Source organism: Clupea harengus, chromosome 22 (assembly GCF_900700415.2).
Source record: "Clupea harengus chromosome 22, Ch_v2.0.2, whole genome shotgun sequence".
Classification (NCBI taxonomy): Eukaryota; Metazoa; Chordata; class Actinopteri; order Clupeiformes; family Clupeidae; genus Clupea; species Clupea harengus.
The window spans coordinates 8562978-8580560 of NC_045173.1; the positions used below are offsets into that span (position 1 = coordinate 8562978).

The window sequence follows — 17583 nt, forward strand, 5'->3', positions numbered from 1 at the left end:
GGCTTCCGTCTCCAAAGAAAAGGCGCTTTATGCGCCTTATATGTTTTGTCAAATTTTATCACAAAAATCATCTTTGTGTCAGAATTGTGCCACAAATGTGGGGTTTTGTTTTTTTATAATTGATCTGTCTGTGGTACAATTACACAGGAAACTCATTTCAAGATAAAACAAGGAGAAGTTGAAGTATTAGACTTACTGACGCCCACATCATGAAAGTTATACGTACTATGCATTGCATAAGTATGTTTATCATTCTTCTGATATTTAAAATGCCTCCTCCCATCTGCTTCACTATAAAACCTAATCGCCCAAACACTCTTGCAATCTCTTCCGCTGAGTAGCAACGTGTTTCCAACCCGCTTTTGAAATCTCAAGGTCAGGTAGAAACACACCGCCCAGCATCAGCACGTGAAGAGCAAACATCGTGATATCGGTCCAATCAGACAGAATTTACTATGTAGTTAGGAGGCGGAGAAAAATGGAGACAGCTTTGTGGAAGAGTTTATTTCCACCCTGTCAGAGCCCCAGCAAACTGGCTACAGGCGAGAGGCTCCAGATCACAGCTGACAGTCTGACGAGTTGCCTACTGTGGATCTCTTCAGTTCTCTGCAAAGAGAAAGTTCCCCCCTCCTGCGAAGACGTCTGTGGAGATGTTCTTTTGCTCGCATGTTTCTTAAGCCATGGAAGGTTGGGGATGGAAGAGAGAGAGGAGTGGAGGCGCTCTCTTGACATCTTTACACACGGTTGTCTGTTGATTGAAGAATGGATAGGAGGGGAATCGTTGCTGTGGTGTGAATCCTCTTGTTTATCATTTTCACCTGGGTTGGGCTGGTCCCATTAAAATTGCATCACAGACTCTGATTCCACTGGTGTTTATGTGGCATTGATAGATTGTTGATAGATCTCCCTGCTGTCACTCCTCTGTGGTTGCATGTGTGGATCTCTGAACACAGACAGTGATATTCCCTCTGACCTTTCACATATACTGCGAAGGCCCTGTTCTCTCTTCCCGGCAGGGTTTTTTTTTTCTCTGATGGGGTGCGCTCACACTTCTTATAGATCTCTTTTTTTCCACTCGCTTTCCCCTGGGAGACTTTTGGTCCACTGCCGATTCCAAAACCTCCCATTTTCCTTGAGTTGCAACCAGACAAATGTCAAACATAGAGAAGAAAAAGAGTAATTCATGAATAAAATCATAACATCAGAAAAAGAATAAAAAGTTGAATAAAATCATAACATCAGAAAACGGGAGAGCATTTGGTTCGGATTAGCGGAGCCATAATGACATTATTAGGTTTTTAGTTCTGTTCAAAAAATTATGAAAAACAAAATGTCCATAAATAAATATATCCGTAAATATTAGTATCCATTGTTAATTGTCTGTGTTGATTGACAAGAAGTGAGTTTTCTGAGCTAACATGACTCATCATTCATTAGTATAATAAAACGTAGATTCACATTCTAGCCCTTTTGCATTGATAACAAGCTTTGTGAACTTGTTTGGAAGTCTTCCATGTTATCTGAGTTGATGTATTGCTTATCAGCAGCAGTACTATCTACCTGTGGCGTAGGAGCGCGACTACTTGTGATGCACAGAGGATACCTGGTAGATGATGAATTTGTTCAGAAGTTAATTAAACATTTATTAATAATTAATAGATACATCATCTATACCCATCATAAATCCGCAGACCAAAAATTATGTGCCATTTATCATGAATTACGATTCTGTCTCAATCCCATACCTCTTCCAGTAGTCTTCTCTTTCCCCTGCTCCCTCACACACACACACACACACACACACACACACACACAAATACATACACAGAGAATCAGACCGACACATTTTAATATTAACATTTTTTTTTACTCTATTTCTCTTTTCAAACACCCAAAAGATCTCGGAGTAGATTTCCTGTGGACTGCTCAAAGTGTTCACTGTTCGATGTCCTTTACGTCTCAAATGCTATCAATCAACATTTGGAGTGCAGCTTTGCATGCAGAGCGGCTGGATGAGACTGGGCCGAGTCGTGGCCGTGCATGCTGAGCCTCAAAGATAGGGGATTCTGTGTGTGAGCAGCGGGCGTCTGATCTCCCCGCCCGCTGCTGTCCCTGCTAATTGAGGCAAAGCGTCGTTCAAAAGCAAACGGATGCGAACGGCCAAAAAACGCCACTAGATGCCAAGTAGGCTCTCTGTGCGTTTCGCTGATTTATTTTCTGAAAAAGAAAACACCACTATTTTAGGAGTTAAAAAATGTATTTCAGCTTCCACAGACCCGGGCAGTTGGCCATGGCTCAAATAGATGGCTCCTCGTCATCTTCATTTTCTAACAGCTTGTGTGACACTTTTTTGTGGCATTTTCCCACTCTGTATGTCTCTCTCTCTCTCTTTTTCTTTCAGTGTTATCACCCCTCTTCTGCTCATTGATTTGAGTTCTGGTGCCAGGGGGCACTGGGAGGGTTACTAATCTCAGCCTAAGTTCTCTCTCTCTTTCCCTGTCTCTTATAGCAGTAATAGCATTCACACTCTTGCTGTGCAGCTGAAAAAGTCTTCCCATTGTCTTCATCTTGCATCAAACAACATCTCATTATGCTGAAAAAAGAGTGCTCATTTAAGGGATGTAGTCCTATGGGGAGCTTTGTGTTGTTTCCTTTAACACTAGGTCACTTGTATCTGTTTGTTGCATCAGCCTCTTGTGGTAATTGATTTCAAAATGAGGGAAGTCTTTAATAAGAAAAATGGGTCTCTAAAGCTGGAGGTTGTAAGGTGGTAGAGCTGAAAGCGTGACTTCTTTTTGAAGTGTGCCGTGCATTAGTCTAGCCTTTCCGTTCCGATGTGTTTTTAAAAGTGTATTTACTGCAGTGTGACGCTGCCTTGAGCAAACATATTGTCCATTATCACCCTCCTATCAGTAAACAAGGTCCTGCCACGGGTGAGTGTTTTAAAGAGATATACGATTCTGCATGCTCTATGAGGTAACACTGTTTTGGGGAATTACCTTAATAAGTTATGGTAAAAACCTCATGGACCTGCTTCAGCATATTGTTCCAGTCATCCTCACCTTGCAGTATATTTCGTCATGAGCCTCAACCTTAACAGATAAACTGCAAAGCTCCCATATAGACAGTCTCATCTGTCGCCAAAATTTGGGCAGGGCGTTGTGCTAAATCACCCCATCCATAAAGCAGCCTGTCCCTAAATGGCTTCCATTTTCTAGAGCCATTTAGTCTCTCCGTGGGAGTGTGGAATTCACTGGAGAATTCTCAGGGCATAATGTGAGGGATCGTTTCTATTATGAAGTTTTAAAAGACATATTTCTGTTTCCTAGGCCTAGAAAAGCTCATTACGGCCCTGTAATGTTTCCTGCAGTGTAATGAATATATGGGGGTTGCATGCTCCCTTAATACTCTGACATTTTGCAGCATGGCCTCGGAGGGCTGTGTTAGTTTGTGTCAGGTAAATAGGATTTGGGGACGTTATCAGGAGTAATAACAGGTCAGAGCCCAGCAGTGTGACATATAATAACTCTGGCATGGTGTGCCATCCACAGCAGGCCCCCTCATAGTGGGACTGCAGACCCAGCTGAAATGCCAGAATTGATCTGATATGAAATGATTACCAGCAACAGCAACTGGTATTTAAATGCCTGAAGTTCATCATTAAGTAAATTATGTGTGTGGTGTACCAATTTGTCTTGTGTCAACTGAGTTTGATTGCCCATCTATCAAAATCTTGCAGCCGCCTGTTTATTTTGCCATTTCGAAACTGACTAGAGCAGTTGTAAACACTAATCTTGAAAGCCTGAAAGCCTTTTTTTCTTGGCTATCTTATATCATCCAGAGCTTTCAATGTAATTTGTTACTGCATATAAACATTGGAGGTATATTTATATTATATTTAAATTGAGATGGAACTGATGACAACCCACACAGTGCCTTTGGGATGATGCATGTTCATTATCACACTCAAGAGTGGGTTAGACTACAAATATGAGTGACGGTAGGTTAAATTGTGATGGCCAGGTTATAGTCAGATTACAACTGCAGTCATCAATTTTCACTAACCTATGTGATTACTGCAGATGCACAGTCATATTTCTTCAGGCAAGGCTGTTTTTGTGTACGCTGACGTTTATGCAACATGATAGGTAAAATATGGTATGCGCAGTCTGGAGTGATTTAGAAGATATCCGTTTGAGAATAAAACACCGTCAGGTGGGAGAGGCAAGATGTCATCTCTTCCCTTAATAACTGCCAACTACCAGTCAAAGGAAGATGCCCCACAGACAGATGTATGCAAATATTGAATGGGTTCTTTCACATCCTGCTTAAGGTGAATTCGTTTTTTTACTGAATGTTATTAGTCTTTTTCATATCAAATCAAATATTTTTTCATATTGGCATGTGCACAGTGCCTCATACTGGATACATGTTATGGAGGAGGTGACTCATGCAACATGCAGCTGGTGATGACTGAGTGGCATTAACTGCACTGTGACCTTGAAGAACTGATGCAGGTAAAGGCTCTAATTGGCCTAATAAGTGACTATGTCATAAATCTTACATGAATGAACACTGGAAGTAAAAAAAAAAAACATGACTTTGTTCTACAGGATCCGTCATTCTGTCTGCTGACTCTATTTCTAACAGAATACTAGCAGAACTGAGGATTTATGGGCTTTTAAGCCTTTAAGCCACTCTTCTGATTACAATTCATGCTATTCGGGAACAGACCAGTGCACCTCTTGAACACCTTACCCTCAAAAGCAACTGTGATACAGCACTGAGAGTTCCACCGCTGGTCAAGTCAGTGGGGCCGTGCTTTTGGTGAGGGGAGTTGCTAGACATTAGTGTTGCTTCAGCATTACCACAGGAGACTGACGGGAGCTTTTGATGATTGCTGTAGATGGTGAGCGGAGCGGCACCTCACCCCAGCCCCCCTGGACCCCTGCCCCAGCCGCAGGCCAGATGCAGCACTCCGCTTTGATCTGGGAGCTGAGTGCATGGAAACACCAGTGGCGTGCCTGTGGAAAATAACCACAGCAAGGCATGCAAGCCTGATGCTTATTAGCATATGCCTATACTGCCCAGGACACCGCTGTCTGTGGTCTACACAGTTAATATGCTTATACTGCCCAGGACATTACTGTCTGTAGTCTACACAGTTAAGTTATACAGTCTGTGATTCTGGCAAATGGTTGTTCATATAGCACCCTTCCCTTCCAGGATCCTGAAGCAACATGTTGATTGGCTGAGATGGTGTATGGCACGGTCCAAGCCACTTTGTCTGTTTCCCATGTTCACAGCCATGACTGTGTATGAACACCAGAGTTGACCCTAGCCCACAGACAGAACTAGGGGTGGGAAAAAAAATCGATTCTTCGATTTTTCTCGATTCTCTCTACAACGATTCTGTTTCGATTCAGAAAAGTTCATAATCGATTTTTTAATTTAAAAAAAAAATTAAAAAATATGTAGATTTTTTTTATTTATTTTTATTACACATCCATTTTGTGTTGAAATGCAAGCTGCATCGATTATTGCATTGTTCATTGAAAGTCATAATTGTGACAAGGAAAAGCTTTTTCTCTAATAAAAAAATAGAGAAGGTAATTCATCTGTTGATTTTCTTTAATTATCAAACACAAAGTAGGAAGTGATTTGAGACTGAGTAGCAAACTCAAATGTTTTAAAAATCGACATGCATCGATAATCGTTTTATCGGTTTAGAATTGATAATCGATAATCGGTTTAGAATCGAAAATCGGTTTAGAATCGATAATCGATTTAGAATCGAATCGTTGACCTCTGAATCGGAATCGAATCGAATCGTGAGATGCCAAGAGATTCCCACCCCTAGACAGAATGGACGGCTGGAGGACCTGTGAGGAACAATTCGCTGAATTTCACAAAACGTGTATTAGATTAGAATCGCAGCCTGTATTGTGCCTACCTGAGAGAACATACATGAACCTTTCTTTAAACAGTGCTTTGCCCCAAGCCTTGATATAATGGCTGAGTGTCATTAATGACCTTGAAAGGACTCATCTGCCCTTAATCCTCGAAAGAGAATCTGATGACACCTTTCCTTGTCTTTCCCTCTCATTAAGGAAGTCACATACATCATGCATATTTTGCCATGATCTGTTTGCCGATGTTATTGAAAGTGGATTAGATCATCCATTATTCATCATTTTGTAAACATGGAATGAACAGGATCCATGTTACTCTGATTCCCTAGCAGTACGCCTGCTCTTTGTGGGCAGAGTCAAGGCAGCACAGACTTAGACAATTGGCTAAAAGCTTATCGCCTGGGCTAAGTGACTCACGCCAGTGGGGAAGACCTTGCAGAGCATAATGGCGCTGTTGCATATACATCATTTCAATGTGAAAGAGACAGTCGCCTTCTCACCTTGCACTTCAGTTCAATTCAATTTTATTTATATAGCACTAAAACAATTGAAATTGTCTCTAGGCGTTACAGAGTTCAGAGCCTGAACCCCCCTAGAGGAAACAGTGAGGTGAGGAAAAACTCCATTTTAACAGGAAGAAACCCTGAGCGGAACCTCAGAAGCTCAACCCAATCGCTTGGAGCCAGGCAGATAGAGAGCTAGAGATAGAAAAGGGACGGGAAGGGAGGAGAGAAGGAGAGGAGGGAATCAGGAGTAAGCTGATGGATTCATATACGTGTTAAAGATTAGATCATATTAGCACTCATATGGCATATGGACATGTTGCATACATGATTCCTTGAAACATAAAATAAGGTATATACGTGAAATATAATGGAGAGAACTAGCATTCAAAGTATTGGTTGTAGAACCGCTTAGTAGGTTTACAGTACACTATTATAAGGATAAGCAGCGCAATGAAGCAGAAAACTATGTGAATGACGGCATTAGTTTATATTACGGGTAAATAGGCTAGCATACAGTGTGTATTACAAGCAGAGTAGAATTTGCGCATTATAGTTTGGTGGGAATGTGCAGCTGTAAGCAGGGGGTGTCTGCAGGTAGATCAGGTGGAAAGACTGCAGCAGCATCCCACAGTGGAGTCTAGAGTAGGAGGGGAAGAAAAGAGACAGTGAGGTTTTAAAGTAGTCTTAAATGTGTATATGTAATTATAGGTCATGGGGATGATGAACAATGCTATCTCAGCCATCAGCATTTGCAGGTAGAGGTCACACTACATGGGAGAGGACAGAGACACACACACAAAATAAACCCGATGCACTGCCAATCATTTAAACATCAAGTTCATTATACTCTGGCGTGCCACAGGCTGTCCATATTTGCGATGTTGACAATATTTCTGTTACATTTTAGTGGAACATCTGCTGTTAGTGCTAAATCATGCAAGCCATTCAGAACAACATAAGGTATCTTATAAAAATGAGTCACGCTTACCTCACTGATTTAGATTCCTACAATAGCACTACTAGCAACTTATTACAGCTAAGTCTTTTAACAGTGTGTGTTCCTCAATTCATTTGTAAGATCATAATTTTATCATGCACAATTATTTTATTTTGATCTTGTGCCATCCAGGTTGCGTACTCTCCCTCATGGTAATGAGACTTAAAAGTCTTAACTACACCACAGTAGCTGATATTAAGTTCATATTAAGAGCCTTCAAAGCACAGCAGGTTTTTTTTTGTTTCTTTTAAACTTTGTACCAGGTTTTTCTTGGAAATATTTTCGCACTGTCAGAATGCAGTGGTGCATTTTATGGACAGCACCCCCTGGAATTAAGTCATTAATTTGGTCATTGCTTTTGTCGAGTGGGCTTTTAGCATCCAAGTGTTGCACAGGAACTCCAAAAAACTCCACATGCACCCATCTACCTATTACAGATAAGCAACTGCAAGCAAAAGCACTTGCACAGATTATGATTACCCACAAGGCTTATTTGCTGATAATTCACAAGGCAGCTGAGTCATCACCTGATAACATTTAGCGTGTGAGATAATGAATATACAAAGCCATTCATCCACTATATATGCAGTAATTAAAGGATAATGCTTTTTTTTATTTGGCACAAATAGTGCGCATGTGTTACCAATGTTACTAGGACGCATTTCTACACTAACTGCCTGGTAGCTGAAGATAAACAGTAATTTCATGGCGTAAGTGGGCCGGCTATGCTTGTGGCATGCTTCATGTTATGGTTCACTTGCAGTCACGGCCTCAGTGCTTTGTGGGAGTGACAGATAGTATGCTCTGTATTTAGAATGGGAAAGTGTGGGGGGGAGACCACACTAACCCAGTGATTAAATGCAATTATACCCCGCCGTGAACATGCACATAGCATAACTTGTTGTTGAGTTGTTATCAGGAAAAATTACCACAGAATATTCATTCCATCTGACTGGCGACCATTACTGGGACCCTCCTACCCCCACCCACCCTGCAGCTTGAGACAACTTGCTGCTGAAACATAGGAACAATTATTTCCCTCTTGTAAAGCCTAATGCAAATCCCTCATAAAGCTCTGTACACGTTGGCGTTGAAATGCCAATCTGCACTGGATGAGGCGGCTTTTTAATTTAAATGCAATGCAAATTAATGCCTCAGTGTTAAAAGTGGTGGATTAGTGGAAACGCTGTTGACAGCTGGACATGTATTGTTGGCCTGATCTTTCTGCGGGCGGTTTATTAGGAGATCTATCTCCAGCCTTTGGCCCCCTGCTCTATAGGATGGGGCCAGTTAATCTGACTCATGTTCTTGCTGAGGATTTGACTGTCCTGCTTCTTTCATATAAGAATGATCTAACCACAGGATGAGAGTCAAAACTCTAAAAGAACCATTTTCCTCCTCCTAAAGCCGACTTTTTGAGCTTTTGACCAGTCAATCTTTCGTTCACTTCCATTCTTCCCGAGAGCTCATCAAAATTCACATTCAGGTAAGTCGTCCCCCTGTCGCTCGCTCTGGAAGTGCTATTCATTGGGAGCCAGATACAGAGGAAGGTGAAAGTCCAATGACACACACACACACACACACACACACACACACACACACACACACATACACACACCCACACACACACACAGACTGTAAGATCCTTTTCTTGGCACTAATGTAATTCTAGTCACACACTCTTATACCTGCATGCAGTCCCCTCCACTCTGCTGCCTCCATGCCCGCTGTTTATCCACACACACCCCTGCAGAGTTCAAACACTCCCGGGGATCGCACGCTCCCAGTCTGATGATGAATCTGCAGTGCCATTCAGCCCCAGCGTCCCTCCGTGCGCTCTGTCTACCTCCATCAAACGAGCACCTGTTTGGGGAGCGCTCTGGCCCACTGGGCCTCCGCCGCCACCACTCTGTGTGGAGAATTGGCTCGGATTGTGACATTTTACCAAACATCCTTTTGTCCCTCCACCTCTTGTGTCTTCCCCCATCCCCCCCCTGGATTCAGTGTTCCTTTTGTTTTGAGGTTTCTCCTGAGCCAGCCTTAAGTCCCTTACACGCAGTCTGTGTGGCTTCCTTTAATGTCTCTGCCAAAGCGCTGGGAAATTATGCCTATTTCATGAAAACTGACTGGAAAGAAATCCAGCTTCTCTTTAAACTAACGTGCCTAACTTTCAACCTCTTACGTTGTTTTTCGTGTCAGAGCCAAAACACTTTTCTGAAAGTTAGTCAGTTGTATTGCAAAAAGTGCCCACATCAGCAGAATGAAGTTAATTCCCCAGTTATTTATTATTTACAGTCTTAAGAAAGGAGAGTTCAAGGCATAAGCAGTGCTCTTCCTTGTCTTTCCGCTGCCGTTTCCAAGCAAACAGGTTAGAGGAACAACACAGTCTGGGCCCATTTGAAGATGAAAGGGATTTTCAGAGCTCCACAGAAAAGGTTCCCCAGCCGGATGAAGAGTCAGTTCCAGTTTTAAAAAAATGTTTAGGGGCTTTCTGATGTTTGTGTTGCTCTGAAGAGGGGACACCGTTTCTGTTAAGTGCTGATTTGGCTTCTCTATTTACTTTTTGCACGCTCTTCCTCTCCCTGTCGCTCGCTCTCTTGTTTCTCTCTTAATGTCTCAGTCCCTTTCTTTTTCTCTCCCCCTCCCTCTCTCTTTCGGTCTCTCTCTCTCTTTTTCTCTTCCCATCTGTCTCTCTCCCTCTCTCCCCCTTAGAACCGGTTCCACCTGCAGATGCTGCTGCGGATGCCTCCCTCAGGCCTGGCCGAGCTGCTGGTGAGCATGCTGCAGCAGGGGGGCTGGCAGGGGGGCACGGCCGTGCTGTGTGACGGCTGGGAGGCCAGCGGCGTGCTGCAGACCCTGGAGCAGGCTGAGCGCCTGGGCACGGGCACGGGCCGAGGGAGGCGGCGGGTGCACTGGCACCTCTGGGAGCCCCTGGACCTGACGGGCTCCCCGGAGGGAATGGGTGAGGAGGAGATGCTGGAGCTGCTGTCGCAGCACTTGAGCCAGGCGCCCTCGCCGCGGGCGACCGCCGTGCTTCTCTTCGGCTCTGACCCGCAGTGCGTTTCCGCTGTGCTGACCGCCGCACACAGGCTGAGCCTCGCCCAGCCCCTTCTCGCCACTGCCGCCCACTGGATTGTAGGATACCCTTTGACCCTGGATGCGCTGCAGTCCATCGGCTCTCCTCAGGGCCTCCTGGCGTACGGCGAGGTCAACCGCAAGCCCCTCAGCTTCTACATCCGCGACGCGCTGCAGCTGATCGGCCAGGCTGTGACGGCTGCCACCCTGGTGCGCCCCGACCTGGCGCTCATCCAGAACATGGTCAACTGCTACGACAAGCCCAACAAGCACGAGCTGCCCTCGTCAGGCCAGTACCTTGCCAGGTAACACCTGCTACCTCTCAATCAAGGCCACATGAGGATGGGCCTCCTGACTAGGGAGTCTGTTGAGTCGAGTGGCTGATTTAGAAGTGATTAGTTTCAGCTGTCAGTCAGACAGCATTTCAATTACCTTTATATTGATGTTGTTATCCAGCAAATGGGCTTTGAAATGACATTACAGTGAAAGCTACTTTCCTTGTGATTTTTAATAGCGCAGCGGCTGTGTTTCAAGGTGAGATGGAAGTTGAAGGTGAATGAGCTTGTAATAAATTAGGCATGGGTATTTTTTGCTCTGATTGCCTGCTAATTGCACTATCCTATTTATCTGGGTCAAAGGTTTATATGTGAGGTAAGGGTAGATTAAGGATAAAATATAATAAGATGCATAATAGGAAACCAATTACCTATGATTTGAACAATAAAATCGTTATTTCTGACCCAAGTGTCACTCAGCAATTGTTGCTCAGTGGACCTTTGAGAGGTCTTATTAAGGGCAATTTCTTTTTCACCCAGCTTGTGCCAGGTGATGCCTGATCATTATCATTCCTGGGCTAGTTGCACGGGGGGAGAAATGACATTGTGTCTATTAGCAACACACGACCTGGTTCACCATAGGCTCTTTCAGAAGGAAAGGCAATTAATGAGTCTGGGCCTTTCGGGAGAGTTGGAGATTTGCAATTCCTCACTCGGAGCAATAATCCGTGAGGAATTAACCGATACATAGCCGGAATACAAATATGAGCCGATGGAGCGCTCTGAGCAGGATTTGGCTTTCCCACCCCCGCTGGGGCGGAGGATCTTATCAGGATGTCTCACCTCCCAGCTCACTCGCTCAAAGTTAAATGTTTCTTCACCTGGACATGAAAGAGCAGCCTCTATCTTGCGTTTTAGAGCGCAAAGCTTTAAGTCAACTGTTCGTACTCTTCAAAAGCAGATTACTAAAGATTTTATTTTTTATCGAACATTGTCACCTTATCTTCATTGCACCACCCGCACTGCAGAGTTCCTGTTGGACGGGCGTTTTGTTTTTGTGAGGGGTGCAGCCCAAAGGTCACTGTTTTGACGCTGATATTTTATGAGTGCACCAGCCTTATTTAAGACTTGTGGAGACACCTAATCCATGAGGTTGCACCATTGAAAAATGTTTTATAGATTTTTCTTGCAATAAGTGAAGGAAACATAAACCATGTCTGACTCATATTTCTACTGCCACCATGAAGGGGGGAAAAATGTGTTCATGAAATCAGTCATGGCGGGGCGCATGTGTGGACACAGCAGTACCTCCAAACTCAATTCATATTCCCAGCCGACCAGCCTGGCTGCCCAGCTCGTTCCTCACAGCGTTATGAATTAAATTCACGTACCCCTGTGCTCCCCAAGCAGCCACAAACCTTGGCCAAGAGGGTGAAGTTAATGACCCAGGCAATCAATTTGCTTATTTTATTTTCTGCTCCTCTTCTTTTATTTATGATAGCCTGCTGAAACAGTGGTCATACAGAGCATATACTATTTACTAGCTCATTAAGGAACCTATCTCAGACTCATGGGAATCTCGTCTTGCCAGCCACTGACCCAGCCATACCGGCACCTGCTTAGTCAAATACTGTCTCATTTATTGATGGGGACTGATATTCTGTATTCACCTGTAAAACAGATCTGCTCTGTGTGTGTGTGTGTGTGTGTGTGTGTGTGTGTGTGTGTGTGTGTGTGTGTGTGTGTGTGTGTGTGTGTGTGTCTGTGTGTGTGTGTGTGTGTGTGTGTGCAAACTGAATTAATTGCACCCTTTTACTTTTACTTCTTTTCAAAGAATAATCTGTTGTTACAGTTCTCCTTTTGTTGTTGTTACTGTTCTTTTGGCAGTAAATCATATGCTCCCTTATCCTCGCCTCAGGAAACAGCCTACTAATGTAAACAGTCATAAAGTTAATCACCTCATGTAGTCCATCAATCCTTCCCGCTGTGGTGCAGTCATCCCTCTCATTCTGTTCAGGTTCCTGTCCAACACGTCGTTCAGCGGCGCCACAGGCCCCGTGCAGGTGCAGCGGGCCCTCTCCCAGGTGCTCCCCTCCCAACGCTTCCACGTGTGGAGCCTACAGCGGGACGCCGTGGGCCAGCCCTCCTGGGTGACGGTGGCCCACTGGCAGGACGGGCAGCTGCAGGTGGACGAGCAGGGCCTGTGGCCGGGCGGCGGGAGGAAGCCGCAGGAGGCCTCGCCGAGCGTCCGGGCCCGGGGGAGGTGGAGGGCGGGGCTGCCCGTGGCCGGTAGCCGTGTGCGGGTGGTGACGCTGGTGGAGCACCCGTTTGTGTTCACGCGGGAGGTGGACGACGAGGGCCAGTGCGCCGCCGGCCAGCTGTGCCTGGACCCCCACACCAACAGCTCGGACCTGCTCAACCTCATGTTCCGCGAGCTGGCACAAACCAATAGCAGCGGCGGCGGTGGTGGTGGTACTGGAGGTGTTGGTGGCAGTGCCAGCGGCCCCTCCCTGACCGCGGATTACCGCAAGTGCTGCTACGGCTACTGCATCGACCTGCTGGAGAAGCTGGCCGAGGACATGAACTTTGAGTTCGACCTGTACATCGTGGGCGATGGCAAGTACGGCGCTTGGAAGGGCGGCCGCTGGACGGGTCTGGTGGGGGACCTGCTTAACGGCGTGGCCGACATGGCTGTCACCTCCTTCAGCATCAACTCGGCGCGCAGCCGCGTCGTGGAGTTCACCAGCCCCTTCTTCTCCACCAGCCTGGGCATCCTGGTGCGCAGCAAGGACACAGCGGCGCCCATCGGTGCCTTCATGTGGCCGCTGCACTGGTCCATGTGGGTGGGCATCTTCGTGGCGCTGCACATCACCGCGCTCTTCCTCACGCTCTACGAGTGGAACAGCCCCTTCGGCATGACCCCCCACGGCAGGAACCGCAGGAGGGTGTTCTCCTACTCGTCCGCCCTCAACCTGTGCTACGCCATCCTGTTCGGACGCGTTGTGGCCAGCAAGACGCCTAAGTGCTGGACGGGGCGCTTCCTCATGAACCTCTGGGCTATCTTCTGCCTGCTGGTGTTGTCCAGCTACACGGCGAACCTGGCCGCGGTCATGGTGGGGGAGAAGACCTTTGAGGAACTGTCAGGGATCCATGACGCTAAGGTGAGTCACAGTCAGACAGTAGGAGCAGGGAAACATACTCACCTGTAATTGTTGGTGAAAAGTTACTTTCCTTTACTGAAGTTACTTTCCAGCCTGACTTCTGTTGTGACTTAAGTCAATGTTGTGAGTTTAGCAGGAATAACCTTGAAAGTTAAAGAATCCTCAGAAGTTCCATTTCAGTTGAATTCCAAGGTCATATGCAGTGGTGGCTTTAGATGATTTGCTGCTGATCAGTTGCTACCAACACCTAATACTGTTGGGGGGGGGGGGGTGTCTGTTGTGTGTGTGTGTGTGTGTGTGTGTGTGTGTGTCTGTGTATCTGCGTGCACTGACAATCTCCCCGTCTGCAGCTCCACCATCCGTCCCTGGGGTTCCGCTTTGGGACGGTGCGGGAAAGCAGCGCAGAGGACTACATGAAGAAGAGCTTCCCCGAGATGCACGAGTACATGCGGCGCTTCAACATGCCCACCACGCCCGACGGAGTGGCTACACTCAAGTAAGAGAGCTGAGCGCCACATCCTCGCTGCGGGGGTTGTTTGTGTGCCTGAGCGGACGTGCCGACGAGTCTGTGTGTGTTTGTTCTGAGGCGCAAAAGAAGATTTTTTTTTACAGCTTAAATTCTTCCTGCTGCTTCCAAGTGAGATTTATTGTGTGTGCGTGTGTGTGTGTGTGTGTGTGTTTGTGTAAGAGCACACGCATATGTGCGCATGTGCGTGTGTATTTATGTGAAACAGGGATCATGTTTTTCAGTTTATTCTGGGTGCTTCCGTAATGGTATAAAGCAGACAGCTGACAAACAAACAGCATATTTATTTCCTTCAGTCCCTTCCCCTCATCAAACACCTCGCCGTGTCTAAATGAGAATGCCTGTGGCAAACGGAGGGCCCTGCTGTCTTAACAGTGTGTTAAAGGAATCACATTTCCAGCTGCAGTAAAGAAAAAAAAAGCACATGGTAATCCTCCAAAGCAGGATGCCCGTCCCTTTGTGCAAGGCGTAAGACCCGCCTGGCTGTAGTGGCTTGCTTATTTCGTGGCAGTGCCATGTTTATATTATGGCTGTGGGCCCCTGCAGCCATGAGCTTAAGTTCCTGATCTAAGTAAACAGAGCTCTACAAAGAAGACCTGAATCAGACACAGAGATCCGCTGGCTGTGGGCAGAGCTGCAAAATTCAATACGCCACGCGGTTGATGGAAAGAGGTTGATGCAGCAGATCCTTTTCTGTCCTTTTGTGAGATGGCCAGATAAGTGAAGAGGTTGCTGTTGTTTGGGGGCAGGAATGAAGCACTGGGTAGCTTTGTTTCACAGCGTTGTGCACTTACAGTATATAAACATCAGGGAGGAGAGTCGTTCTGTTGTCGGTCCTTGATTAGGGAGTACTCTATCTGTTTTTCACTCATCCTCTCTCTCTCACTCTCTCTCTCTCTCTCTCTCTCTCTGTATCCCATTCTCCCACTGTCCTTTTCTCTCCCTATCACTTTATCTCTGTCTCCACTCTCCTCCTACCCAAAAGACTGACTGAGTGAGACTGAGGCAGTGACCCCAAAATCCTCCAGGATCTCTGTAGGCGGCCAGACATGCTGTCCAGAGGAGACAGATGGACCTCAGACACACATGCGCACCACATATCACACACCACATATACACAGAGATGGGGGGGGGGGATCTTTATGTACGATTCTCTTTGTTGCCATTTTGTAAATAGATTTTCATGGTGATTTATCACTGAGGCTGTTGTGTGCACAACCATTAGTCTTTGAAAAGGTTTGCAGATAAAATGCTTGATTAGTCAACAGCCAATATCAGTCAATATCATGTGACCACAGAAAAGCTGCATATTGGCAAGTAAATTGATCTTGCCCCTTCTGGTCGGCTCCGGGGCAAAAAGGTGCAGTGTTAGCGGATAATGACCAGCTCAGACTCTTACTGTATCTTAGATCCTGGATGGATCATTAAAAATGAACAGAAGGGACATTTGACGGTTTTATTAATAAGCTTAGTTGTAATCCTTCCCTTGAATGTAGCATATTTAGAATAAAAATAGACTTAACATGAGCATGGATAAGGGATTAGAAAAATCTATCTTGGTTGCCTGAACGGAGCAGGTGATTAAATTACACTGTATCAATATCATTCTCCTCCACAAGTAATCCTCCCTATGTGTGTGATACTGCACTGAATTAGGATTAGTCATTCATTTATTTTAATGCTGTTGATACATCCTCGATGACGGACACACACCATCCATTACACTAAAAATAACGCCCTGTTCTGTCACAGTAGTGTATCTATCTATATCTATATATTTTTTCTTTTACTTTTTCTTGGACGGCGCAGAGAGGAAATGCTCTATATTTGCATCATGGGAAAACAATGAAAGACGTAATACCGGTTTGTGATTCCCGGCGACCTTTACCCCCAGCTGACATCCCAGCGGGGAAACAGCAGGCGCTCACTCCCCATCAACCCCAGAGCCACTAATCCCAGAGGAGGACTGATCAGCCGGCCGGTAATGACTGGCCTTGGCAGGGAGGTCACACCTTCTGCACACCGCCCTCTTCTTTACTGTGGGGTCACTGGCTCTCCTCTGTTGCTTTAGTTCATTTTGAGGATTAGAAGCCCATAAGCCCATGACTGCTGAGCAGGAGGTTGGAAGCCGAGGCATGAGGCATGATGGGAAAATTTGAAGTTAGGAGAATAATCACATAAAATTCCAGCATAATTAGAAACACCGGGAAACTGACTGACGTTTCGGCCTGAATATGAGTGAATTTGATTTAATATGCATTGGATATCGAAATCTACTGTATATTTAGTTGATTTAATATGCATAGGATATCGAAATCAAAATCACCTAAATCTACTGTATATTTTGTTGATTTAATATGTATAGGATGTCTAAATCATCTAAAGCTACTGTATATTTTGTTGAGGCTGATAGAATGTTTACTTTGCTGGTTCACAGTCGGTAGATTCCACCGTTGGTTTGATGTTGTGGCGGTTTCATGGCTTTGAGGTATGGTTACGGTTCAATATGGCTCTGTGAAATTAAATGTCAACCCCCTGGCAGTATCTTTTACTTTTTGTGTGTGTGTGTGTGTGTGTATGTGTTTGCGTGCGTGCGTGCGTGTGTGTGTGTGTGTGTGTGTGTGTGTGTGTGTGTGTGTGTGTGTGTGTACGTGTACGGTAATGTATGGCACTTATCTCACCCCTCTGCTATGCGTGTTGAAGGACAGATCCCCCTCAGCTGGATGCCTTCATCATGGACAAAGCCCTGCTGGACTACGAGGTGTCCATAGACACCGACTGCAAGATGCTCACCGTGGGCAAGCCGTTCGCGATTGAAGGCGAGTATTTCACACCACCCGCACGTCTGCTATCTTCATTATACATGTCACATCCTGATGTTTATCTGTTGTCTAGCTGCTATCTCACTCGTGTGTCCTTCAGAAAGTAATTTAATCCGCTTTGATCCTTTAACTTTTAAATTTGATCTTGCTGTTGTTGTTGCTGCTGCTGCTGCTTCTGCTGCTTGGAGTGGGGCAACATTCCTCCTCATATGCCAGGAACATGTCCGACACACTCTTAACTCGCTCTCACCAGCCTGAGAGAGAAAAAGAGACGGCACAGAATATCCCTCCACCTAAACCTGGGCATTA

The 17583-nt window shown here is 45.6% G+C and overlaps 1 protein-coding gene across 1 annotated transcript in view; it reads left to right on the forward strand.

Annotated features, from left to right (window-relative positions):
• The window catches only part of grin3ba (glutamate receptor, ionotropic, N-methyl-D-aspartate 3Ba), a 32654-nt gene that overhangs the window by 4820 nt on the left and 10251 nt on the right, over positions 1–17583 (forward strand). Inside the window, exons 2-5 of the mRNA XM_042703097.1 lie at positions 10128–10795; positions 12783–13926; positions 14277–14422; positions 17156–17271. Coding sequence (XP_042559031.1) covers positions 10128–10795; positions 12783–13926; positions 14277–14422; positions 17156–17271 — 2074 coding nt within the window. The remainder of the gene's footprint in view (positions 1–10127; positions 10796–12782; positions 13927–14276; positions 14423–17155; positions 17272–17583) is intronic.